This window comes from Ciconia boyciana, chromosome 8, assembly GCF_034638445.1.
Source record: "Ciconia boyciana chromosome 8, ASM3463844v1, whole genome shotgun sequence".
Classification (NCBI taxonomy): Eukaryota; Metazoa; Chordata; class Aves; order Ciconiiformes; family Ciconiidae; genus Ciconia; species Ciconia boyciana.
The window spans coordinates 25,288,327-25,315,048 of NC_132941.1; the positions used below are offsets into that span (position 1 = coordinate 25,288,327).

The window sequence follows — 26,722 nt, forward strand, 5'->3', positions numbered from 1 at the left end:
CTTGGTATAACCAAGTGTTCGACTCTTACCAAAGGCGTCCCGATGAGGGGGAAGAGAGGCTCAGCCCGTCGACTGATCCCAGAGGTCAGAGTGGTACGCGATGGTGTCTTCCCTAACATTCTCTTTCTCTTAAGCCATTTTATACTATCTTTCACCTTTCGGGTGGAGCTTGAGTGACTCTAGTCATACATCTTTGTTTAGGATTGGTGAAAAGTTTTCTCGCTTCGCTTTTAAAGGTATAAGCTAGGAAAATTCAGAGCGCAAGCTCAGTGAGGGGTGGTCGCACCTTGGAGGCAGGTAGCTTTTGGGATGGAGGTGTGTTTTGGTATTATAATGATGTTATAATGAGCAAAGTTCACCAAAAGGTCAGCATTTTGTCAAAAACATGACAGGCTTTGGCCCAGGGTAGCAAATATGCAGCTTATCAGTTTCATAATACCTTTAAGTTCCCATATGATCGCAGAGCCTGGCTGTGGCATCTCCACACCTCTCCACCCTCCGGGCAGTGCCTCTTAGAGTCGGCACACCAAGTTCCCCTGGCGTTACTGAGATCTAAGGTTGCAGGCCTAGGGAACTTCCATGGAACAGATTCCTTGCATGTCAGCCACACTCCACCCAGGAAGCTTCTTCAATGCTGTGCCTTACCTAAAAGTGTGAATATAAGTTTAATTTCTAAGTCACCTCCAGCAATTATCCCACACCAGTGGAATGCCAATTCAAGCAGCAGCTTCTCCTCCTTTTACTGTAGAGTCTGCCAGACCCCTGGGCTGTGTCGATGAAGTAAGAAAACGGACGTTGAAGATAATACTAATGCTGGGGAAACAGGAAAGTCACAAATGAATTTATTCTTGTCCAGATTTAGCGCAAGTGTAGAGTCTGTAGTGGTGGGGGTTTTGGGTGTGTTTATGGCCTCAGCAGTCTCCAGTACTAATTACATGGGGCTGGTGCTTACCATGAGGTGTTATTTTCACCTTCCTTTCTCTAATAGTTGTTGCCAACTTTGTTTTACTCTCTGTTTTAACAGGTTTTTTGACATAAGCAATTTTTACACAGCAGTTCAAAAGATAATAAGTGGATTACTGAAAAATAGTTGTAAAGTTCTTAGAAAATGGCTGCATATTTCCTTACAATTCACGGGCAGGATTTACAAGTCTTGCAGATCTTCTGCCTTTTACAAGTTTCACATTTGCATTTTGAATAGCATAGTGATTGCTGCATCTTATTATTTGGGTACTGTATGTTCACTACAAAACTAGACAGTCTTCCCCAGGGAGAAATGGGGAGGCGGCAGCATTAGGCATCCAAGTGCCCCATTTCTGAAGCTTTTCAGCTGGGCACTTCTCACGCATGCAGAAATGTCCTTCAACTCTTTGCTCTTTGGGTGGCTTTTGAGCTCCTGCTTCACACACAGCCTTTGGCAGAGAGTGGGGACCAGCAGGGCTGGGGCTGCAGCCAGTGCCCTGACTGCCGGGTTGGTGGCGTCATTACTCATCCACATGTTGCTTCTCTTCCCTGGGGAGTACCCTTACCACCTGTGACAGTGTGCTCCCCCTGCCCCTGTCCCAACCTTTATCTCCTGTAACCCTGCTCAGGCGATAACCACCAGTGACAGTTCTAATGGATGCATCTGGTCGTGATGGCTGCACCTGGCTCAAAGTGGATTCAGGAGACAGATAACAACACAATAGCCAAGGGCTATTGTGCAATGCGCCCACCTAACCACAGTGAAAAAACTAAAATCTGTGGTCGGTATGCAAATATGACTATGAATCAATCATCTTACCCACATAAATAGTGAGCAGCCCAAGAGCCCTTTGAGCTCTCCTGCACAGCAGCGGGCTGCACGCCAGGGTCTCCCCTTGAGCAGGGACGCCTCTCAAGGTTCCTCCTCAAGGTTGAGAGATTCCTTGCCACAACAGATCCTCAATAAGTGACTAATAGCATGATAAACTTTGAAATCTTAGCTAAGTAATATAAAGGATTGATTGCGCATATATAACCCTTTAGACATAAACCGTTGACCAAGTCAGGGACTGGGACTGGATCCAGCCGCACCTAGACTCCTCTCTGAGAAGGAGTTTGGAAAGCAATGGGGTCCTTTCTGAATCCCATGACTCAACGGGAGGGTCTCCCTGACAGTTTCATCTGACCCTGTCCTCTATGCAGTAAATAATCAAGTGTACCTTGCCATTGAATCTTGTTAAACCACTGTCACATTTACCATTGAACCTTGTTAACTCACTGTTTTATATCAATAAAGTATATTTTTGCTTCTCTCTTACGAGTGAAGTGCATCACTCCATCCGCAACAACCCACCCCTCCACCTTTACGGTAACACCCACACACCCCTTACACACACAGAGACACCCATGCACCTCTGACACACACACCCCCACCCCTCAAACATAGTGCTGGTGCCTGGGGGATCCCCAAATGTGTGTGTGCTTGTGAGCCCTGAGAGTGTCATGTGCATGTGTGCCTGCACAAGTGACCTCCTGGCTGTGCCACCCCAGAGGAGGGGGGGATGTGGCTGTCAGTGCTGGTGTGTCATGCTGACAGCAGTGCCTGGGCTGTGGCAGGCTGTGTCACTGCCCGTGCCAGTGTCCTGTGTATGAGTCCTGTGCATCTGTGTGCATGTGTGCGTGTGCAGGTGTTTGTGTCAGTCTGTCTGTGTGTCTGTACATCTATGTGTATCTGTTTGTGCATGTCTCTGTGCATGCATCGGTGTGTGTCTGTGTATGTTTCTCTGTGTGTATGTCTCTGAGTCTGCATGTGTGTGCACGTGTCTGTGTGTGTGTGTCTCTGTGTGTGCATGTGTCTGTGCATGTGTCTCTGTGTGTCTGCATGTGTGCCTGTGTCTGCATGTGTCTGTGGGCATGCATGTGTGCATCTGTGCGTGTGTTCCCTGGTTGAGGCTGTATATCCAGGGGGGCAGAGGCTGCTGCATCACTGGGAGCTCAAATCATTCATAACCAACTCATTGGCTAACTAGTCCAGACAGAGGAGAGGTGGGGTGTGAAGAGTGGGGGCCAGGCTAGGGAGCTCTGCCACGCACTGCCCTGCTCAGGCCACTTCATCCTTCGTGGCCACAGCAGCAGCTGCTTTCTCCTCGCCTACTGCCCACAGGACACACTTGCCAGTGCTTCTCCCCAGGGGACGCTGGAGAACAGTGGGAGTGTGATGGCTGTGCTGGCCCAGGCACCAGTCAGAGGTCCAGGTCCAGGTGCCAGGGCCAGGCAGGGCCTGGCAAGGGGTAGTCATGGTGGCAGAGCCATTGCGTACCCTGGGAGGGAAGGGTTCCATGGCTGGGGCCTCTCCAGGCCAGGGAGCATGGGTGGATCTGCAGACCTTCCTGCCTCCCCTTAGAGCATCCATCGGGCAGTCAGAGCCAGCCTGCCACAGCACGGGCTGAAGAAAAGGAGGCGGACGGGGAGACATTTGTGGTGATGGCGTTAGACTTCCTAAGGGAACACTGTGTGTGCTGAGGCCCTGCTTCCCAGAAAGTGGCTCAACATCAGCCTGCTGATGGGAAGCAGTGAATAAATTCCTTATTTTGCATTGCTTGTGCACACAGCTTTTCCTTCACCTATTAAACTGTCTTTATCTCAATCCACGAGCCATCTCACCACCTCCTATTTTCCACCCGTCCTGGAGAAGAGGGGAGTGAGTGAGCAGCTGTGTGGGTGCTTGGCTGTTAGCATGGGTCAGCCCACTCCACTGGCTCATAGACTCATAGATCATAGAGGAGCCCAGGTTGGAAGGGACCTCCAAAGATCATCCGGTCCAACCTCTTATGGGAAAGGGAGCCTGGATGAGAGTATCTCGCACCCTGTCCAGTCGCATCTTGAAACCCTCCAGTGGTGGGGGACTCCACCACATCCCTGGGGAGGTTGTTCCAGGGAATGATTGTTCTCACTGTAAAAAAATTCTCTGTCAGGATAAAACTTCTTCTTTCTCATATCATCTTATCTCATGTCCAATTTGTTGTCAGTCAGGACCCCCAGGTCCTTCTCTACAGCACTGCTCTCCAACCGGAGAGCCCCCAGCATGTCCTGGTGCCTGGGGTAACTCTTCCCCAGGGGAAGGACTTTGCACTTCTCTTGGTTGAATTTCACGAGGTTCCTCTCAGCCCAATTCTCCAGCCTCTTGAGGTCTCTCTGGATGGCAGCATGACCCTCTGGTGTCTCTGCCACTCCTCCCAGCCACCTGCCAACTGGCTGAGGGTGCCCGCAGTCACCTCACTGTAAAGGCAATCAGACTGGGGAAGCATGATTTCCCCTTGGTAAGTCCCCGCAGACTCCACCTGATCACCTTCCTGTCCTTCATGTGCCTGGAGGTGGTTTCCAGGGTTGGTTGCTCCATCCCATTCCCAGGGATCGCAGTGAGGCCCGTCTGGCCAGCAGTTCCCCAGACCCTCCTTCTTGCCCTTCTGAAAGAGAGGGGCAACATTTGCTTTTCTCCAGCCCTCGGGAACCTCTCCCGTTGCTGGGACCTTTCCACGGCAACGAAGAGTGGCCCCGCACGGACGCCAGGCAGCTGCCTCAGCCCTCGTGGGTGCCAGGCGGTGACAAGCACAGTCCCGTGCACGCTGTCCCTGACGAGCCCGCTCGCTCCCGCCCAGATACCGCCGATCTCCCCGGAAGCGGCGGCGGAGCGCTTTCGGCGGCGCACCCGGAAGCGGCTGTGGAGCGCTTTGGACGGCGCACCCGGAAGCGGCTGTGGAGCGCTTTGGACGGCGCACCCAGAAGCGGCGGGGAGTTCGGGGCGGAGCAGTGCCTCTCTGGCTCGAGTACCTCCGCGATGGCGGCTGAGGCGCTGCGTGTGTGAGTGCGGCGGGACGGGACGGGACGGGACGGGGCGGGCGGCGGGGGCGGCCGCGGCCACGGCCAAGGCCGCTGAGGCGCGGCGGGTGGTGGGGCCGTGCCGTGCCGTGCCGTGCTGTGCCGTGCCGTGCCGTGCCGTGCCGTGCCGTGCCGGCCGCTGACGCGCTGTGTCCCGCAGGCTGGCGTGTGGCGACGTGGAGGGGCGGCTGGAGGCGCTCTTCGGACGGGTCCGGGCCATCCAGGGCAAGAGCGGCCGCTTCGACGTAAGGGGCTGGGGGGGACCCGGGGCGGGGTGTCCCGCTCCGCTCCCTGCGGGGCACCGGGCGAGGGTGAGTGGGTGCGGTTCCCTTACCCGTCCTGCGGGTGAGCAGGGGTGTTGGGATGGCTCAGGTCAGGAGCCTGCCCGGGGTGAGATGGGAGAAGTTCCTGCGTGGGTTTCGCGTGGAGGGATGTGCTGGGGGTGCTCGGGCAGGTGTTGCTGTCCGGAGCCGCGCTTGTCCCTCTGGGGCCGTGACCCTCTTTCTGCTCGGTGTACGAAGGGGCGGTGGAGGGAGCTTTGCACCCCCTCGGCTCTCCTTGTCCAGCACCAAAGTGTTGGGAGGAGCCATAATCAGTGGGCAGGGAGTGCGGGAGAGCAACTGTCATGTTTACTTTGTCACGTTTAAACCTGTTAATGTTGCTGTTATGCATTTAATACTAGACACGCATAAACATAGAGGAACCTCTTTACCATACCAAACAAAATGCTCTTGAAGTGATGTATGTCACAGTGTTGTGACAATACAATATATCAGCAAAAAAGTTATGTCTTTGGTCAAATGGCAACTCTCACTTTATCTGATGGTTTTAGATGCTTTTGTGCGTTGGGAATTTTTTTGGCTCTACTTCAGAGGCAGAATGGGCAGAGTATCGCACAGGGGCCAAGAAAGGTAAGGAAGGCATTGCCACTCTGGATGCTGGTGATTGTACTATTTTGCGACCCACTTTGCTATCTCGTTGCAGCATGCTTTTGAATCCAGAAGTCGCAGTTAAACTCAAGTAGGAAAACTCCACACAGGAGGGAAAGATGGGTTTGTTTTAAAACAAAACTCATTTCTGTCATGCTCATAGACTCGGGAGCATGAAGATGCATGTGTCCGAGTGGTCTGCCCACGATTTGGGCATCAAGGCCTGTGCCTGGGTCATCTGGCCAGTGCTGTTTGCAGTCATAGGAGAGACACAGGATACTTCTAATTGGTGTCAGGATCTTCTCTCTCCTTGCTTGGATGTCTTATGGCTCCACTTCTGTTCCTACCATCACCTCCTTACAGTTTCAGCCTACAGGCTGTCATGTGGGACGGTCTGTGTTTTCTCAGCTTGGGTGGCCTGAGAAGCTGCACATAGATGTTTACGGTGCTTCGGTCAGTAGGCCATGAGAATCCCAGCACGCCTGCCAGTGTGTAGTCCTTCTTCTGGCACTCCTGGTGCTTCCCTCGCAGAAATTCCCGGTCATTCCCTGTTCACACCCACCTTCACACTTCCACCACAGACCTCTCCGCAGCCTGTAGCAGTGCTATTCTTCCCCTCCCTGCATTCAGGTCTGAGGAGAAAGGGGAAAGCAGAGGTGCTGGCGGGCTGAGCGTCTCTGTTCTTCAGCCATGGAGATCAGAAGGCTTTCCAAAGGAGCAGGGTTTGCCCATTCCTCCTCGGTCCCCCCAGCCCTTGTGCTGAAGACATTTTCCCAGCCATGTATGTGAAAAGTCCTATGTGGACTTCTCTGCCTCTTTCCACACCCCTCTTGTAAGGGGGATGCTACCTCACAAGCATTTGCAGTGTTCCTCTTTCCTCTTCAGTGCTACTCTGGCTCTCACCCCTGGCATGAGGCAAGCCAGAAAGGAGCTGGGACTCTTCCTTTCCGGTTCCTCTCTGCTACTGCGTCATTCCCCAGTTATCTCCCTCTTGTTTGTGTGTCTGTGTGAGCCATCTGGACAAAGACTGTCCCGTTTGCTGCTTGTGGCTGAGGATTTGCCATGGCGAGGCATGCTGCCTTGCGTTCCTGTTGCTATGAGAATATAAGGAGAATTGTTACTGGTTTAAACTTCACTCCCCGAGGAAGCTCTCCTGTGCACGCAGGGAGAAGAGTGGGTGTTAACAGCAAAGTCTTCCCTGGACCGATGGGTTTTTGCTCATCCTCACTTGAATTGTGTTTACCCTTTGAACTGTTGAAAAAAACTGTAGCTTATAGCCTCACCTATATGCACATAGGTACAAACAAGATTCATGTCACTTCATTTTGGTTTTAAGCCATTCATAAGGTTTTCAAACTGCTCTGCAACTGAAAGCAATCTCCTGTGCCTTCTGACTGTGGGAGCTGGAACTTCAAGCAACAGTCTAACAACAGCTGTGGCAGAGCTGCTGTATTGGTGCTGCTCTCCCTTCTTAAATAGGAAACTATTGCTGGTTTTTATTCAGCAAAAAACTTAGGACCTGCTGACCAGGTGAACTGTTGACCAGCTTCCTGGTGTACTGGTCTGCCAGGAAATCTACAGGAGGTGTCTCTGATGTCGGTCATTGCTTTTTCTAACTTCTAATAGCTTGAAAAGATTTGACTTATGCTGTTTGGAGAAATAAATTTTTACTGATTGCCTAGCCATAGAGAAATTAAAACTGGTACTTCCCATTGCTTTTTTTTTAATTACTATATCCACCCGTTCTAGGTGAATTCATGCAGCAAGTTCTTCTACCAAGTGAATCAAAGAGCTGATAAACTTGAGCTTTTCCCCTAAAACATCAATGGTTTGCAGTTTTATGATAGCCATACAAATTTAGATCAGCTTAAACTGAATCACCAGGTGTCCCTGTGCTCTGGCATTTACTTAGCATTGCTCTAGGGAAGACCCATGTTTTTAGGGCTATGGATCCTTTTAGAGCCGATCTTCTTATGTAGGCAGTGGAGCGAGTTGTAGTTAAAGCAGAGGTTATTCTCTGCTGGTGCTATATGCATCTGTGGAAACATCTGTGATGCTATATGCATCTCCAAGCAGGCTTGGAGACTTATTTTGAAGGAAGGTTTCTTATTCTGTGCTCCTCTGCAGCTGCTCCTCGGCATGCTGCAGAGGAGTGGTGTTGGGGTCTGTAGGAATGGATGGGACCTGCTGCAATTCTTAGTAAATGTGGACTGAACTTGTGCTAATGTACTTGAATTAAAGCAGACTGAGTGCATGTGGTTTTCTTCTTCAGCTCCAATTCCAACCTATGTGCTTGGCGCTAATGACCAAGAGACTGTGAGCTATTTTCCAGACATCAGTGGCTGCGAATTAGCTGAGAACATCACTTATTTAGGTAAGGCTGCAGGTGGTTTGTGATAAGGGATGTGCATTTGCCCAATGTGCTTTCATGAATGTTTTCTGATCTTCCCACTTCAAAGCCCTTCCTTTTTCTGGAAATTTTAAGGTGGCATGTCTTATTCTGGGGTTCAGACTGGAGTTGAACTCTATGTTGAAAGGCTGATACAATCTGCTATGTAAAATGTGAAAGAAAACCCTGCTTTTTTTGTTGTTTTCTAACACTGAACTTGCTAACCAAAAGGAATAGTGGTTGAAAGAGCCTGTGCTTTGAGAATATCTTATTCCCATAGTGTGCCTGTCTTTGTATGGGGAGTATGATTTTACTATGCTCTGAGGCTGTAGTGGAGTAGCAGAGGTAAGAATTGTCATCTTTAAAGGTAATGAAGCTGTAGCAAAGCTAAAAGGAAAAACTAGTTTCTTTCTAGAATGCCACCTGACAAAAAACGTAACAGCCTTCATACTGAGCTTTTGATATGGATTGATTTTTGGGAAGCAAGATAGCAGTGAGGAGAGAAGACTGGAGGTTGTCTGAACAGCTGCTTTGCTGTAGGCAGGGTTTGAGCCATTGTGCTAAAATATGTCCTTACCGCAGCTTGTGGGCACAGAAAATGAGCTGTCTGTAAGGATAGTTTCAGTAGACATAAGGCAGAACTGCTGAATTTGGTCCTCTGTCTATGATACGACTAAGAGATTACTTGCAATGTCTACATCTCAAGTGCATGCTGGTGTATTAATGCAGGCCGTCGAGGTCTTTACAGTGGTGCTTCTGGACTGCAGATCGCATACCTGAGTGGTACCGAGTCCCAGGATGAGCCAGCTCCTGCCTACAGTTTTAGCGCAAAGGATGTGGCAGAATTAAAAACATCTTTGTTATCAACCCCAAGCTTCAAAGGTGTGGATATATTGCTGACATCCCCCTGGCCCAGAGATGTGGGGACTTTTGCCAACAGTGTGGTAAGTGTTCTGTTTTCTGGTGGAATGGGTTACCAGATGGATTCAACAAAGGATTGCCTTTCTGCTTGCTGTGGCAATTTGGGCTATTGGGCCATCTCCGAGTGCTTGAGAAAGCTGAGATTAAAAAAATGGACAGCGGATGTTCTGGTTCTTCAGAGAAGAAGGACCAATGGGGAGGGGGATTTGTGAAACTTCAGGGTGTTTTATCTGTCCCTGCCTGAAAAATCAGAGTCAAGAGCTTTCATCTGATCACAGATGTTGCTCTGAATTCAGTTGGTCGCAGCTGTGGTTGCAGATGCTGTGCTCTAAGCATCTTCAGTACCACTTGACATTAAGTCATTCTTTCTCCTCCCTTCCAGACTTTTAAAGTCTTTTGGTGTTTATTTCCTTAAGTATCAGTCAGCTGTACTAAATGCTCTGATTCTTCCTTTGTCTGGATTTTGAGGATGTTGTTTTGTTTGTGTCCAATTTTCTGTTGTTAATGTTCCTCAGTAGAAGTGACTTTCCAGTTGTAAGTTCAGGAGATCTGAAACCTTCCTGGAGAGCAAGGCCGCATACCATGGCAAAAGTACACTTTTTGCTTCCTTTCAGTATCTTCTGACATCCAAACAGAGATATGATCCTCAGTCTAACAGCATAAAGAACCTTTCTTCATCTCCCCTTCCCCCCCCCCCCCTTCTACCCCCCTCCAAGCCAACCCCGCTAGCCTAGAGAGTTGGAGAGAAACAAGTTGTAGGGATGATCTGGCTTAAAAATAAAACTTGGGTCTCAAAATTACCATGGGGATTCTCTGTAGTAGTTCAGTGTATCATTCCACACTTGGCTTCCCTTGGCATGAATTTTCTGAGGATGTACTCACTTGGATTAACAGAGGAGTATAATAATAGTGATTATATTCAAATATGCATCTTGTTGGAGTGTGTACTTTATCACCTGAGGATTTTGGTAATAAGTCTTGGAGATTCCCTTGTGCACTGAGACCCTGAAATCCCGTTACTCAAATAAAGCAGGAAGTTTGAGGAATGAACAATTAGGTCTTTTGCTCTGTCACCTGAAGTTTCTCTTTCAGCAAAAGCAGTGTGAGGAGCTAAATTGAATGGATGAGAATTGACTCCCTGGAGAAGTCTGTGGGTTTCCTTTTCCCGAGATGCTTCGTAGCTCTGGCCATTTTCAGTGGGGCTGGAACAGCCAGCCCTCAGTGCAGACACTGCTGGGTTCCCCTCTGCCATGCCTGCTGCGAGGGCAGCAGGAGGGAGCACAGAGAGAAATACTGCTTTCTTGAGGGTGGGTTAGTGCCTGTCCTGCTGCTGCAATGAAGGGCTGTGAGAGATGCCTGCCAGGTCAGAGTCTCATTCCCCATGCTTTTACCAAAGATAACAAGTCATAGGTGACAGATGTAGGCTGTTTCTGAACTTCTCTCTTCTCCTGCCCTTTTCCTTCCCTACTTCACTTCTAAGGCTAATGGGGAAAAGACAGCACAAGAAGAGCCTTCACCCAAGCACATGGTTTGAAGTCTGCTCTTTGGTTGTGTTTTGTTTTGTCTGACTTCTCAGGGTTGGGAGTGGGATAAAATTATGCTTCCTAAGGAAACCTCAGAGCTTTCCTATTCGCTTGACTCATGCACTAGAGCTTTGGCACTCTGGACATGTGGTCAAAACTTGTCTTAATGATTTTGACATCTGTTGGTGTTTACCAAACTCACTCTGTGCTACCCTGGCTTCACAAGACCAAGAGAAGGAAAATGCAACAAACTTGGACTGAGGAAATGAGTGGATATAAACCCCGAGTACACAGAATGGAATAAATGAGTAGGCTCTGGTTGGCTCTGGCTTGAGATCAAGCCCTTTTGACTTTTTTTTTTTTCCACTTCCAGGGAATGGCAACCACTATAGTCAGTCTCTAAATTTCCAGCATGCAGTTGTGTATAAAACTGTTTCTTTTCACTGCAATCTGACATTTTTTTAAATAAAACTTGGTTTGTATTTTGCAGGGAGAAATAGATACCAAGAAATGTGGCTCCAAGTTAGTATCTGATCTAGCTGCAAGTCTCAAACCAAGGTACCACTTTGCTGCCCTGGAGAAGGCCTATTATGAAAGACTTCCTTACAGGTTTGTAAGACCATGTGAAATCTCATTTGTTTTCTAATAAGAGTTCAATTTTTAAAGAACACAGGAGGACAACTTTACAATAATTTTATGAAGTCATCCAGTCCCAACACAGGGTCAAGATTGTTTCTCAGATGCATCTTATTACCATAATTCCTGCTGCCTCGAAAACTGTGCCACTGCTGACAATCCAAGTACATTGCTGATGCCAAATTAGTTGCCCTTAGTCGCATTTAAACAATGTTCAGACTAATTCAGGGGTGTCTATCTCTGAAAATGTATCGTGGAAGAGCTCTTGTGTGGTGAAGAGACTGGTATCTTCAGTCATAACTTTATATAGAAAATCTGACTAGTGACATAAGGTAGGTGTCAGAACAACCTACAAATAAAACTAAGGCTGTCATGTTAATGTTGGGTAAGACTATTATCCTTTTCACAGGATAGGAAGGTGTAGCTTTAAAGGTGTAGCTGTTTTCAGGCTAGTGAATTGTCCTCTCATCTCTGTATTTGGACTGTGATGAGATGTCGTTTTGGTCTGTGCAGCTATTTGCTGTTAGATCTCTTGAGTGAGTCTGTCCTTGAGCGTCCTTGTTCTTGGCCAAAGACTGTATGTGGCTGATGTGCTGTCTGAGTAGCTTCACGGAGGACGTGTGATTTTCCCGCTGTCCTTTTCGGTATTGTATATGCCAGTACAGTCATGTTTTGCTTTCTTACAGAAATCACACAGTGCTACAGGAGACCCCACAGCATGTGAGCAGGTTTATTGCACTTGCTGATGTTGGCAATACAAGCAAGAAAAAGGTACTGACACTCTTGAATCTTTCTTCTTTTCTTAAGTACAAGTAATAGGGCAGTAAGCCCAGCTTTGGCTAGCTAGAGGACAGTGTTGATCACTTAAAAGCTTGACTGAAGTGGAGTGGAGACTTGACTCAAGTCTCACTTGAGTAATAGATACCATTTGCCCATTATGTCAGAAGGGTAAGGGCTGCAAGATGTGTTCTGAGGCACTGTTGTTCTTCTCTACCTGGTCAAATGGCCTGTAGCTGTGAAAACAGCTGCAGAGGAAAGTGGTTAGAAAGCTGCCATTCCTTCCTCCTCCCTAGCTGCTTTACCTATTTTCTGTTTGCATGTCCTGCTTTAAGAAGGAAGCAAAATTCCAAAAGAGCCCTTACAAATCACTGAAAATAACTGACTTCTGGGATGGGAGGGGGCTGTTTTGGTTTTTTTAACCTGTTTCTCTTCTCCCCTTAAAGTTACAGAATATTGCAATAGAAGGACAGGTTGCTAGTGGTTAAGAAGGCATAGGAACTAGGCCTGGTAACAAAAAAAGGTCCAGGAGTTCTGGACAGATAGAAGGCCTGGAAACAGGCAAGGATCAAGGTCATCTCTTTTTCAAGTAGGATACACTGCTGCTTTTCAAAAAGATCTTTCCTTAAAGTGAAAGGAGTGAGCCACTTGGAAGCACTCCATAAACTCTTGGTTGCACTGGGTCGGAGACTGGCACAGGGAGTGTGTTTTTCATGTCCTGCTGTAGCTTAAACACTGATTTGCTGAGTCCTTGCAGTGCTGAGTTGTGTGTTACCATTTCAGGGTGGCTTAGTTCACAGCTGACCTCTTCAGAGCTGCAGTCATGGCAAAAGCTTCTTGCATTTGAGCCATCTGTTTTTGTTCTAGTATCTCTATGCCTTCAGCATTGTGCCGATGAGCTTGATGGACCCTGCAGAGCTGGTGAAACAGCCACAGGATGTCACCGAAAATCCATACCGAAAATCACGAAAGGAGGCACAGAAGACCAAAGCACCCCTGTGTGCAGAGGTACCGCTGCCTTCTCCCCCATGCGTGCACTCTGGTTTCACTCTCTGTGTTCCGGGAGCTTAGAACAGTGTTTGGCTTTAACCTTGGAATATTTTTGTCAAAACACTTCAGGGTTCTGTGTAAACTATTTGCATCAACCAAATTGTATAGATCCAATGCATGGGAGTTTGTTACAGTTTGCCCCTTCTTAAGCCAACTGTATCCTGGCCCGCATCAAAAGAAGCGTGGCCAGCAGGTCGAGGGAGGTGATTCTCCCCCGCTACTCCGCTCTGGTGAGATCCCACCTGGAGTACTGCATCCAGCTCTGGAGCCCTCAGCACAGGAAAGACATGGACCTGTTGGAGCGGGTCCAGAGGAGGCCACAAAAATTATCAGACAGATGGATGCAACCTTATTGCAGCCTTTCAGTACTTAAAGGGGGCTTATAAGAAAGATGGGGACAGAGTTTTTAGTAGGGTCTATAGCGATAGGACAAGGGGTAATGTTTTTAAACTAAAAGAGGGTAGATTCAGACTAGATATAAGGAAGACATTTTTTACAATGGTGAAACACTGGAACAGGTTGCCCAGAGAGTTGATAGATGCCCCGTCCCTGGAAACATTCAAGGTCAGGCTGGATGGGGCTCTCAGCAAGCAGATCTAGTTGAAGATGTCCCTGCTCATTGCAGGGGGGTTGGACTAGATGACCTTTAAAGGTCCCTTCCAACCCAAACCATTCTGTGATTCTTCCTGCAGGTCTGCATGGTGATGCTGTAGTTAGATCTGCTTGCTTGTCAGGACTGTTCCCTACAGGCACCTCAGCATGCATCTTTCTAAGCTTGTAGACTACAAATTAGTCCTTTGCAGTTGGCCCCCAGTTTTCTTCCTTAGACTGCTGGCTGCTCAGGTGCTACTGTTTTTGATGTTGCATGTCCACTGTATCCCCCAATGCTGGTGAGCTAGGTGTTGGGTACTGTTTTTTTTTCTCAAGTGTCCTAAGTTACCAACTCTATGCTCCTTTAAGTATTGATTGCTTGCCACCTGAGGGCAGAAAGTTTCCTTCCTGGGGCCTGAACACTCAGCTGTTGGTGCCAGAAGCTTTGAAATCCCCAATTTCATAATCTGATCATCAGACAAGTGGATTGTTTTCATCCATGTAGAGACTCAGATTATTTCCCGTGCAGAGCATGTTTTGGCCTCTAAGCATTGTGGGATACTCCACTAATGTGGACGTGTGAATAGCTATGCCTGTATATCTTAATGTAATGTAGAGAAAGCAAACTGGGAAATCATTGGCAGGGGGTGGGAAATACTCAGCCTGAAGTGAGGCTTGACTTGGGCTTTGCTGAACCAGTGTGTCAGGTAGGAAGTGCAAGCACTGCTCTCCAGCCTTTCTCCCTGGAGCTTGCACACAGAGCAAAGGGCTGGCTCCTTCCACCTGACAGCGTGGGTGGGCATGAGGGTGACAGACACCTCCTAATTCCTTTAGCTGTGACAGCCTCCCTGCCCCCAGCTGAGACTTGCCATGGTGTTCAACCCCTGACAGTAAGGCTTTAAATAGACCAAGCAGTCAGTAACTTGATGGAAGCAAAAATTCTTGTACCTTTGAGCTTCAATATCCAATTGAAGACAGGCACGAAAGCTTGTGAAGTTTACTGGGAAAAATGCTTCCACTGTACATGCCAGTTCTTCCAGCATGAGTTGGATTTTAGACTGCAGTTTTGCTCCTGTGTGGGAGCCAAGCTAAGCTGGCGTGAGCAGCCCTGCTCTTTTTCATCCTTTTCCCAAATGCTTTTCTCTGTAGCATTAAAGCCTTCTAGTGGCATTTTGCTGTACATGACAACTTAGTCAAATGGTTTCAGCCTCTATGTGAGTCTGTTGAGAGGTTAACATCTCTAAGAAATAAATGCATTCTTTTGGCACTGGCTGTCAAGTGAAAAAGATATTTGAATAATCCATAAAATCAAGCAATTCTGAATGTTCAGCATAAGGCTAAACAGGAGAATGTAGCAATTTGGGGCAGCTTTCCCAGAATTTTTTCCGTGGCTGAGGCTGTGTATCCAGGCAGGCAAAGTCTGCTGCGTTACTAGGAGAGCTCATTCATTCTGTTCCAGGATATTGGTGCTTTCGCTGTTGATGCTTTTCGAAGGTGGTTACACACCTCTTCAGGAAAAAGCAAATTCTTGTATGTACTGTGGTTCTCTGTGATGCACTTATAATGGACTTTGGTTTTCATTTTCTAAACAGGAAGAACCAGCTTGTCAGTTTTTCTTTGATTTGAACAAGCATCAGGGAAAGAAACGTCCCTCAGATGGGAAAGAAAGAGGGAACTCCCAACCCAAGCAAGCCAAAAAACCCCGTAAGTACGTGGATGCTTTTTTCCTGAGCTCTTCCTGTGAGGCATTGTACCATCTCATTCTTCATTTTTCTCAAGCTGTTGAGCTGTATATGTCAGCTTGCCAACATGCCTTGTCACTATGCTAGATGCTGTGGGAATACAGAGGAATGAAGGGTCCCTTGTTTCCTACAAACCTGACAATCAGTAGGTGAAAGAAAGGTCAAAAGTATTTAAAAGCTAGTTGGATCTGTGGTGGTTAGAGTTGGGCTGATGCCATTTACCCTCTGAACCAGACTGGCCTCGGAACGTGACAACAGGCAGTTTCACAAAGCAGCATGTTTCTATTCAGAGGGACTGCAAGAGACTGGGAATCACGCTGCTGATGCATTCTTGAAACACTACTTCAGTTGTTCTGTGCTGTGAGTTCACAAAGTATTAATGAACTGGGAAGGGAGGAAGCCCTTTATTACTTCTGTATTTCTGTGCTGTAAATGTCACTAGAATTTGTTTGACTTGAAGAAATTGAAATTAAATCTTTAAGGATTGTGACTTCTCAGTGACAGTGTTATTGCAAGCATGTATCTGTAGAAATGTTGGTTTTGGTTATAAAGAAATTTGGGCTTAAAATGCAAATGCAGGTGTCAGCCTCCCCTTTGTTTCTGTGAAAGCTATTCTCCCTGCCAGTGGGCAAGAAGACATTCTTCAAAAATGCCTCTGGTAGATAAGTCTGGTTGCCTTTGTTACGTGAGACTAAGTTGTTCGGTTTTTATTTATTAGATTTCCAAACCCTTTGCATAGTCCTTGCACATAACAGTTCTATGGGCTAAATTACTTTATGCTAAGATGAGTGCAGTGTCATTGCTTTATACATGCCTGCAGAGGCACAACTGGTTGTAATGGCAGTCAGTTTTGACAAAAGAATGTGTGTGGGTTTCCTTGTTTTCCCCCATCGCTTCTGTAGGACATAGTGTGCCATTGTGCATATTCATACAACTTCCAAAGTCTTCTGGAGTTTGATGTTAGGAGAAGAGAGCCTTGTTACACTGTTTTGCTCAGAAATTAACCCCAGAATTGGACATTCAGATTCCTGCAGTTCTTGGGAAAGCCCCGTCATGTTTATTGCATTTGCAAAGCTGCTTGTCTATTCTTGTATGCAACCTGCAGAGGATGTGAATAGTGTTTGACCCTAAGGAGAGGCCTAGCTTATCAATGCCATCAACTTATATTAAAGGTCAGCTCAGGTATCGCAATTTGGTTGTGAATCCAGGTGTTTTGATTGTGATGAATAGGCCAGAACTGACAAGTGTGTTTGACAGCATCTGTCCTTGTCTGTAATTTTACCTCATTTTGATTTGTTTGTTTAAATTTGCTGGTGCTTTCTTATGAGTGAGCTGTAACCACTAAATTCCTGGAATTAGTGCTCTTCCATTAAATTAGAGCACTCAATGAGAATGGCAGTCAGCAAGGGTGTGACTGCCACCACCTCCTCCCTTGCTGTAATTTCCCAGAGGCACCAGTTCTCTGACCAGATCTGCTTCCAGGAGCTGTGTCCTTCTGGCATCTTCAGCACTTTATCAGCTGGGAAGGGTGACTGGAAAATAACAGCTCTTCCAGATCTTGTTCCGTTCCCTGTTCTGACAAATAAGCCTTGTGCTGACACTTGTTTCTCTTTCTCTTTCCTTTCCCAATAAAGCACAGCCCCTGGAGCCCTGCTGGTTCTGCCTTGCCAGCCCAGAAGTTGAGAAGCACTTGGTTGTTAGTATTGGCACGCATGTAAGTACCCATAGCATGTAAGTACCCATGACAGCAGAATCGTGCTAAGACACGGCAATATAAAATATCAATCTCAACTTTTAAATCTTAAAAAAAACAAACTTTATTTGAAGCTGACTCTTGGTTTTGTTTTCAGTTTCTTCGCATCTCCCCTACAAAAGACATAAGTATATAGATAGCTTCTTTTAAAAAATGAAGCATGGCCCAGTTTTTGCTCTGGCAGCAGAGCTGGGTTATGGTGCCAGAACACTGTGCCAGCCCTCATGGTTTGCTTATGTTACTATCTGGCAGAACTTTCCCAGCATGAACTCAATGTAAACTGGGACCTGCTTTGGCAGCAGGATGCACTGTCTGGAGTTATGCCAGATCTCCCTGGGATGACTGGTTCCAGTTTTGTTATATATAGATTAAATAGAAGATAAGACAGCTTTAAAGTTGACATCTCAAAGTACATCTTTGCGATTAATTCAATCATTGGTATATTCACTTTGCTTAAAGTTATTGCTCCTGTATAGCATAATCCACTTCAAACTGCTACAGGGACAGGTTTGTCCACAGGCTTCTTTTAAAAGCTGTTAACAATTTTCAAGTGGATTTTCTTGCCATAGTAAGAAATTCTAGCCACAGTGGTGAAGTTCACTCAGCTGCTTTCCTGCAGACAAGGCATTCTCTGGCATTCAAAATAGTTTAATTTTTTTTTGTCCTTTAGCAGTCCCTCTCTCTTTCTCATTCCTCTAGTAATTAATAAATTGCTAATAAACAATCCCTAATAAGTGACATAAAGGAGAAGACTTTCCTGTTCCTGAGGCAAAATCGCTAGGCTGGGGGATACTCAAAAATTTCCACAGCATGGTAAGTAAGTGTTGCTTGCAGTGAGTAACTGGTGTGTATTGTTTCACTCTAGTGCTATCTTGCCCTGGCCAAAGGTGGCTTATTACCTGATCATGTCTTGATTTTGCCTATTGGGCACTATCAGTCAGTGGTTGACTTGTCTCCAGAGGTGGTGGAAGAAGTGACCAAGTACAAGTCTGCCCTAAAGGAATTTTTCAGAAGCAAGGGAAAGAGATATGTCCTATTTGAAAGAAACTATAGGAGTCAGCATCTGCAGTTACAGGTATGGTTTTAATGTCACCCTGGGAGAATATAAACTTGAACTTATCTGCAAATGAATTGAAAGAGAAAGTTCACCTTCAAATGTCCCTCTTTATTCTGTGCCTTCCCAGAGTATGGAGAGAAGTCATCCTACCCACAGGTAGAGTCAGAGCAAAAATAAAACCGGTGTGCTGGTCCTGCCACCGTCATTTAATTCTTCCTGTTACAGCAGTACAGCGTTGGTTGTGTTGAGTGGGCAAGGAAAACTTTTCCCTGCATGGAACTGATTAAAAAGCCCATAAGGTTTTCAGATAAGTTGCAAGACCTCGCTCTGACTCTGATCGGCTCACACTGGCACATGAATTGCGGTGCTCGCATTTGTAACTGAAGTGGGCTGAAAATCTAAAGATACATGCAGAACTCTGGTCACTGTCTACCAGTACCAGCCCTTTGATTTGATTTTTTTTTTTGGTCCTTGTGTGTCAATCGTTTAAGGGTTTATTGTGGTAGTTTCTGTATTTGGCAGATCTGTAACTGTATCAGAGCGGCCTTAAACTACCACAGAGATCAGAATGGAGAAGGCTGCGCTGAGAACTTTTTCAAGCTTTTAGTTTTCAGCTTTTTGTTCAGCTCCTACAGAAAAAAACTCATAAGTTTAAGCCTGTACAGACAGGTGCTCACCTGTCTTGTTTGATGATGCTGAGCAGTACTGAGGAGCGTACCAGCTCCAGTGATGGCTTGATTGCTTTCTGCAAGTGGTTTGTCTTTTCTTCTTTTTACGGAAATGTTGTCCTCCCTCTCCAGGTGATTCCTGTCCCATTGGACCACTGTACTTCTGAAGACATTAAAGAGTCCTTTATCGTACAGGCACAGGAACAACAGATTGAATTATTAGAAATCCCAGAGCACTCAGATATCACGCAAGTATGAGACGATTTCCCCTGTTATTTACTTTCCCTCTGTTCTGTCTAGGCTGCTGTTTCCCTCTGAGGTCACTTTGTATGGTAGGGTTAAGCTGTTGGAGGCAGACCGCTGTAGATCTGATTTGGAGGTGTGCCAGATGTATTCTGCTCCAGGTGAAGTTCCTGTGAACAACAGATGCGTTGCTTATCTGAAAATTATTCCAGCTGTGTGTAGGGCTTGCTGAATTCATTCCTTCTGATATCAAACACCAGCCCTCTTGCAGTGCCGCTGCACATTAGGTAGTTTTAGGTTCCCTTGGATAAGAATTTGAAAGAAATCTTCCTGTTATATCGGAGAAAGGAGTCAGTAGTGACATAGGGGTTTTTTTTTCCTTTGTGCTCAGTGGTCACAGGGAAACCTGATCTGCAGCAAGAGCCAAAATAGCATGCGTGCATGCTTGTCTCTTTCTAAGCCATTGCAGCTATTGATACCCACGTTGGCAAGCTTAGAGGCTCATTTCTCAGATGAGAAATGTGAATGTAATCTCTTCACATGCTTTTCTTCCTCTAAAATCATGCTGTATTAGTATGCGATGACTTAGCTCAGGTTAAGAATGATCAGAACTGCCTGGCGCTCTCATTAAATGACTCTGTAGTGGTAACTGCAGAATTAAACCACAAAAAAATTATAGTAGTGTCCTGTATGCATCCTCAACTGGTGATCCCAGCGGAAAGCGATCCATCACTTCATTGTCCCTCGGAAATTACGGTTTGACGTTAGCCACTGATGCAGTTTGGTGTCTCTGGGTCGGCTGGTTTGTTTTCCCGAGTTTCCTCTCCTGAAGAAGTGTCTCTCTGGTTAGGAAGCATCTGCTCTTTTCCAAAAACCGTGCTCTTTGCTGGTGGGCAGAGCTGGCAGGAGGCTGCGGCGCTGCTGGGGGTGCGGGGGTCCGCAGCGGGCCCCCCTCTCCTCGCCTCTCTACCCCGCAGGTGGCGCAGCCGGGGACGCCCTACTTTTATGTGGAGCTGGACACTGGGGAGAAGCTCTTCCACCGCATCCGCGGCCGCTTCCCGCTGCAGTTCGGCAGGTCGGTGCCTTTCCCCGCCCCTCCTCCTCCCCCCCGCGGGGCGGGGCGCGGCGCGGCGCTGACGGCACGCCCGGTGCGTGACGTCGGCGGTGACGTCGCCTGTGCTTGCAGGGAGGTGCTGGCGAGCGAGGCGCTGCTGGCGCTACCGCAGCGGGCCGACTGGCGGCGGTGCGCGGCGGAGCGGGCGGAGGAGGCGGCGCAGGCCCGCGCCTTCCGCCGCGACTTCCAGCCCTTCGACTTCGCTCTCCGGGCCTGACGGCGGCGCTGACGGAGGCGGCGGACGCGCGGCTATTGGCGGGCGGGCGGGCGCGCGCGCCGTGACGCGGCAATAAAGGCGGAGTGTCGGTGGCGCCGAGTGGCTGCGGGCGCGATGGAGCGGGTCCCCCCCCCCCCAGGGCCCGGCGGCTGCGCGGAGCGGGCCCCCGGCGGGGCAGCGCTGCGGGGGCAGCCGGCGGGCGGCTGCGGGCCCTGGGAGATGCGCGACCGCCTGGGCACCGGCGGCTTCGGTAACGTCTGCCTCTACCAGCACCAGGTGGGGCGGAGCAGGGCTGGGCCGGGTGGCGGCGGGGAGGGCCGGGCAGGGCCGGGGCGGCTGACGGCGCTGTGTCCCGCAGGACTCGGGCGCCCGGGTGGCCATCAAGTCCTGCCGGCTGGAGCTTAGCGTCAAGAACAAGGACCGCTGGTGCCACGAGATCGACATCATGAAGAAGTGAGTGCGGACGGGTCGGCCCGGGCAGCCGGGGCCCAGCGGCCCGAAGCCAGCTGGGCTGACAGACCAGGGCGTGGGGGCAGCCAGCCACCAGCTCCTGAGCCAGCGGGAGTGAGGGACCAGGGCATGGGGGCAGCCAGGGTGTCAGCCCCTGAACCAGCCGGGGTGAGGGTCTGCCTCTTGCCTAGCAGTTCTGCACTGGTTTATTTGCACTTCTTGCTAAGCACTTCTGCTCTCATGTACTAGCTGATGCCTTGGCTTGGGACCTGCTGACATCCAAACCCTCTGCAGTCTTGTGCTGCCTGGGCTGTTTGTCCCCGAGTAATACCTGAATTCCTCAAAACTCACACCACACAATGCGTTTTTTAATGTGGTGACATGAGAACACCTTCATGTTCCCATGCCGTGCAGTGCGTTCTTTGATTTAGCAACCGGGGAGCTAGGAATTGCTTTTTTTCTGTCACACTTCCACATGTACAGAATAATGTCTTTTAATGCTTTCTCATGAGAAAGTGCATACTCTATGCTTCTCACCATTCCTCTCTCCAGCATGACACTCTGAGGTACCTGTGAACTAGGGCTGGCCAGGTTTGTCCTCATGGACATGAGTGGTAGCTGTGGGGTTGGGGTCTCATACAGTTGTTCCCTCATCCTGAGAATTCCTCCTCCCTTTTGAGAGAAATCCTGGAGCATGAAATGCTCCACCCCACTGGTGGGAGCAGGGATGCTGCTTAGTGTTTTGTTCTGAGTTGTCCTCACCAAGGCCTGCAGTGCCCCTGCTGTATAGAGCTTTACTGAGCTCCTACTCTGCCTTCTTATTACCCTCACCTGCTCACTGTATACACTAACATTGGAGGAAACCACTTGCAGGCAGCCTGAGTTTGTAAGTCAAGGCTTGGTGATCACTGTTCTTGTTAGCGTTTTCACCCTACTTGTTTTCTGTGTACAAGCACTGAGCCGCACAGCTACAGCTGCTCTTGTGGTAGCTTCCAGAGGCTTTGGAAGGTGTACGCAGAAGTAATTTGTCTTTGCTTCCTTCTGGATGTGTCTTTTATTCCCAAGAGTAACTTATATTAGAGACAGGAAGCAGCTGTTTGAATTCAGTTGCAGATATGAATCCTTCCCCATGTACATGGATTTCACCTGCCTGGTTCTACCTCCCTAGTACAGTTACACAAGTGTTAATGGATTCCTATGAAACCCTTGGGCCAGGGGGAAACTGTCCTTACAGGCAGAAACAGAGACACATATGTAACGACTTTGCTAGGAATGTGCAGGAATCCAGAACTTGAGCCCAGATCCCCATCATCAAACTCCTGTACCTTGACTGAGATGTTATTTCTGCTCATCAGTGGTTCGTGTATTCCCAAGGTATGGATTTTATGCATTTGGATACTGGTAGGTACCAGTTGAAGAGTGTACTTCTTAGCAAGGATACATTTGGGGAACAGAAATTGTACCTGAAACATAAAACATGGTTGCTTGACAATCTGTTGTCTTGTTCTTCCAAAAGACGAGTCAGAGTTTTCATCCAGCTTTCCATATGCTTAGGCTGAACCATCCTAATGTAGTGAGAGCCTGTGAAGTTCCCGAGGAGATGAACTTTCTGGTTAACGATGTTCCTCTTCTGGCAATGGAATATTGTTCAGGAGGTGACCTCCGGAAGGTAATGTCTGCTTTGCTTTGCAATATGTAGCAAAATAAGTGGAGTTAATGCTGTTTCTGTAACTGTGGTTGTCTGTGAAACCATTTAAGTTCTGTGGCACTTTTCTTTTTAGGTACAGGTGTGGGGAAGTAAATGCAAAGTGGAAAAGAAACATGCATGGGAAATAAGGCTTGTGTTTTTGAAACCAGAGGAAAGAGAGCAACCCAAGGGCAGATACTCTTTTATCCTGAAGCAGCATGTCCTTTCATGGAACTGTTTTAGCATTAATACAACTTCCCATAGCCTAGATACTCGCACCCAGTGTGTTTGGCTTTGCTGCAATGTGCCTGTCTCTGTTTGGAGTTTGATCTGGTTTTGATTCATGTGTATCCAGTGTTGTATTGCTCTCGGCATGGGGGGAGGATCCTTTTGGTACTGGAGTGGGGCCTCCAGGGCTTCAGAGACTTTCCTGTTTCCTGCTGAACTGGGAACTGCCCTTCTGCAAAGCAGCAACACCTGAGAGTAAAGGAACCTTTCAGTAGTTCCCCAGGCAGCAGCTGCATGGCCTGATAGAGTTTATGCTCCCTTTCCATTGCAGCTGGATTCAGGAAGCAGCCATTTGTATAGGGGTGAAGAAGCAAATCCCTGTTGATTAAGTTTTGCTTAGAAATCACCTCATCTAGGTGATCAGGAAGCTCATTTTTCTGTTGTTGTTTTTGTTACTGGTGTTAAATAGCACTGGAGAAACACAAGCAAATGTTGAACACAATAACTGCCTATCTGCAATAGCAGCTAGTGTATCAGTAACTTATCAAGCCTCATTTTATGTTTTTGAGTTGTTTAAAATAGTAGGGACAATTTTAAGAGACAAGGTTGGCAATGAAAGGAAGTGGGTATATATGAAAATAGCATTTGGATGTTGCGAACACATGTAGCTGACCATGTTCTCGGTGACACTTGGGTGTTGTATTTTTGCAGTAAAAGTTTTGAGGCTACTTGAATGTAAATTGGAGACCCTGGCAAAGATATTTGGGGTTACATTAGCTCTACTTGCAATGCAGTATTTGGTCATTTAATTTCTGATGAATCCCTAAATGTTGCATAGATGCTGGGACAATTTAGGAAGTAACGTGCTTCACTTCATTTGACCACATGTGATGCTTTGTTCCTTAAAGAAAAAAAAGATGCATTTTTTTTTTATTTCTAATCCTGCTTTTCTTTAAATTTTTGTCTTACACTTGCTTGGCATCATTTGTGTTTTGCACCACTACTAATTTCTCATTGCAGATCTGCAGTCTTCCATAAAACCTGGAAAAACATCTGCTTCCGTCTATGGGCCACACACATTCTTATGCTTGTGCTCTTTCCAGGTAGTGTTCTGGGCTCTGAGCTTGATTTCTGACTTTGCTCCTCTTCTCCTTTGCTGTTCAGCACATCTACCTAGAACTTAAGGAGTGATATGTTGAAGTTTGGCCTCTCCCCCGTAGAGCTTTGACTACTGGTTGTGCCTGAAGTGTGGGAGGCAGGCAAAAACATGAGGATAGGTCATGGGAGGGGTGGCTGCAGTGCAGAGGTGTACCTCAGTCATCTATAAAAGCCTTCAGTGTAGTGATCAAGAAACCAGATCACATGTTGATTGACTCAGGGCATATGTGGGAAATTGCTGAAACTACTTATTGAGAGATCATTAAGACAGCGATTGGGGGGGGCTTCCTATGGTGCTTCTACCATACCTTTCGCTAGAGGAGAAAAATTCAGGGCAAGGGAGAAGAGAGATGAAAAAGCACTTTAGGGTGGAGGCAGGGTTGAGAGTTCAAGTCATGGTCCATGCTGTGGACACTCCAGTGATCCACAGGCCAATGATCTGCTTTTTATCTCAGGATTAACTAGATGGGTGACCTAGAAGCCAGCATGCTGAAGTGTTGAGCAGGTTCTTCTCATTGTGGGAGGGCAATCAGGAAGGAGACAGTGTCCTAAGGCAGAGGTAGCTAGTAATCGAATGCTCTGAGCTGAAGAAGGTGACTTGTGTGGAGTGGGGCAGCCTGTGGCAATAGCACTGTTATTGGAGAACATGCCCTTTGCTGGTTTTAAGGTGCCTGACCATGAGGTGAGTGGCTGGTACTGTGCCTCGGACCCTGCAGGGCTCAGGCAGCGTTACGGGAGTGGGAGCTGACTACAGGTGACTGCAGAGGTGGCTGCACAGTGTTTGGCAGCCTCTTGCAGTGGGGGCTGATACCTGGATGGCTTTTCCATAGCACGGGGTATCACTTGGGTACAACAGACTGAGAAAAACAGGCTCTGTTACAGTCCATGGCCAGCTTATTCAGATTAAAGCAGCAATTACTTTGGGCCAGCTGGGCTGTCTGGGAGTAGTAAATGACTGCAGTCATCTTTTCTTCTGTGGCCTACACTGAATTTAGGAGTTAACCTGATGGTTTCCCTTCTTGTCCTGCGTTTGAATGCCAAGGGCTTACATGTGTATCCATTCCTTTTGCTTTTTGTCACTCAGTTTTTTCCTCACTGGAGAGTTGTTCTTCCAAGCAGCAGTCCTGCTTCAGGTATTAGGGTTGTTCCCAAATCCCATCAAGTCAAACTTCAGCAGATGAGGAACGCCCAGGTTCCAGGAGCCTCAGGATCCCCATTGCCTGCAGCCATATGGCCCTGCTTGTGTCTCTTGCCTGTTTGCTTTCTGATGGCTTTCATGCTTTTGTGGTATTATTCTAGCAGTCCAAATCTTCTTTTCAACCCCATCTCCATGCAATGAATTTTTGTTTTGTCTGAGTTGTTTTCTTTTACCCCCATGCTTTTATTTCACAAAGCCAACTGCCTCATTCAACTAGAGTTATATTTGAGCTCTGCTGTTTTCTGTGTTGTGTCAGCAGGGGATGGAAGATGTTGTTCTTGACTGTTAACTGTTGCATTGTGGGTCTAAACATCTTTTTCCTTACTGTAGTTGCTAAACAAACCAGAAAACTGCTGCGGACTTAAGGAAAGTCAAATACTTTCTCTGCTTAGCGACATTGGTATGTAGTCTAATGCCTTTCTTGTGTTTTGTTTTTTGGTTTTTTTTTTTTATTACGTGTAATGGCATTTTGCCTTTTCTGCTGACCCTGAAAAGGGGACTAACAAGAACAGGGTGTTAAAACAAATCGGGTTTCTATTCCAGAGGAAGGACTTGGTATCCCTGCTGATCACAGAGGCAAGAAGCTTGCACTAGTAACATGTCTGTGGAATGGGATTGGAAAAGCTGTGTAGTGGTCAATTGTAGGTAACTGTGACCTTAACATTTTGTTTTGTTAAGGTCACGGTTGTCCGTTCAAACCCTCTTTCTGTTCATGGCTCTGGAGATGCCAAACTGCATGTCACTTGAAGGAATGTACTTTTACAAGCCAAAAAGCAAGAACCAACATGAGAAGTGCTGAAGTTGCCCTGTGGCTTCTTTGTGTAGGATTTGCTTATTAGGAGGGAAATTTTGTTTGTTCAGGGTGACAGTACAGAGATGATAAACTGGAGTAGAGCTGAGAGCAAGGTAGGTAAGAACATAGCAGAAGAGGAAGCTAACCATGCTGTGGCTAGTCCAGCAATCTTCTGGCTCTCAACTGAGGGTTAATTAGGTAGGCGATCCCCAAATAAGCGTGCCTAAAAGTTGAGAAGCTTCTCATTTTGGAAGAGCAATTATATTGGTTTGCATTAGAGTTGTCGCTAGCACAGTGGTGGAGACCATTGTCTCCTTTACTCAGCACTGGGGAGGCTACATCTGGATACAGTTGTCCACATCTGGCCCCAAGTTCCAGAGGGACATGGAGATCCTGGCCAGGCCCTGCAAAGGCTGCCCAGGGCCTGGAGCACCCGGCCTACCAGAAGATGGTCTTGCTGGGTCTGACTGCAGGGAGGCTGAGGAGGGTCTGATAGCAGCCTGTGGCTGCAGAAAGGGCAGGTGCAAAGGTGATGGATGGGACCAAACTGTACTTGGTGAGCAGCATAACAAGGGGCACCAGCTCTGTGTTACACCATGGGAGGTTGAAGCGTGAGGTTGGAGAAGAAACCTCCTTTCCCACCAACACTGCTATAGTGCTGTGCATGGCCCTAGGGAGTGTTCCAAGGCAGCCTAGAGGGAGGCAGAGTGATGACAAGATGAGAATTAGCCAGACATTAACTTGATCTGTGTTACA

General features: G+C 47.6%; 2 protein-coding genes and 1 non-coding gene across 5 annotated transcripts in view; all 3 read left to right on the forward strand.

The window, feature by feature from the left end:
- The first annotated feature begins 4,710 nt into the window (after positions 1–4,710).
- CWF19L1 (CWF19 like cell cycle control factor 1) lies at positions 4,711–20,452 on the forward strand. The gene is made up of 14 exons (XM_072870928.1): positions 4,711–4,824; positions 5,003–5,087; positions 5,675–5,753; positions 8,044–8,145; positions 8,890–9,104; positions 11,095–11,213; positions 11,927–12,011; positions 12,885–13,025; positions 15,251–15,362; positions 17,035–17,114; positions 18,019–18,228; positions 19,011–19,130; positions 20,099–20,196; positions 20,308–20,452. The coding sequence occupies exons 1-14, from the start codon at positions 4,802–4,804 to the stop codon at positions 20,450–20,452; spliced, it is 1,614 nt and encodes a 537-aa protein (XP_072727029.1). The 5' UTR covers positions 4,711–4,801.
- On the forward strand, positions 18,706–18,847 carry LOC140656252 (small nucleolar RNA SNORA12). Its single transcript, XR_012044037.1, has one exon. It is a non-coding gene; the product is annotated as a small nucleolar RNA SNORA12 (small nucleolar RNA).
- Positions 20,453–20,566: 114 nt separating the features above from the next.
- The window catches only part of CHUK (component of inhibitor of nuclear factor kappa B kinase complex), a 33,400-nt gene continuing 27,244 nt past the window's right edge, over positions 20,567–26,722 (forward strand). For all 3 annotated transcript variants that reach the window (XM_072870926.1, XM_072870927.1, XM_072870925.1), the window contains exons 1-4: positions 20,567–20,728; positions 20,811–20,905; positions 22,457–22,571; positions 25,504–25,573. In XM_072870926.1, coding sequence (XP_072727027.1) covers positions 20,567–20,728; positions 20,811–20,905; positions 22,457–22,571; positions 25,504–25,573 — 442 coding nt within the window. The remainder of the gene's footprint in view (positions 20,729–20,810; positions 20,906–22,456; positions 22,572–25,503; positions 25,574–26,722) is intronic.

Bases quoted from the DNA above. Each gene is read 5' to 3' on its own strand.
- CWF19L1 (XM_072870928.1), top strand. From the start codon at position 4,802: ATGGCGGCTGAGGCGCTGCGTGT. The intron at 13,026-15,250 runs GTACCGCTGCCT...TTTTCTAAACAG, and splicing joins AAGCACCCCTGTGTGCAGAG to GAAGAACCAGCTTGTCAGTT. The intron at 17,115-18,018 runs GTAAGTACCCAT...GTTTCACTCTAG, and splicing joins TTGTTAGTATTGGCACGCAT to TGCTATCTTGCCCTGGCCAA.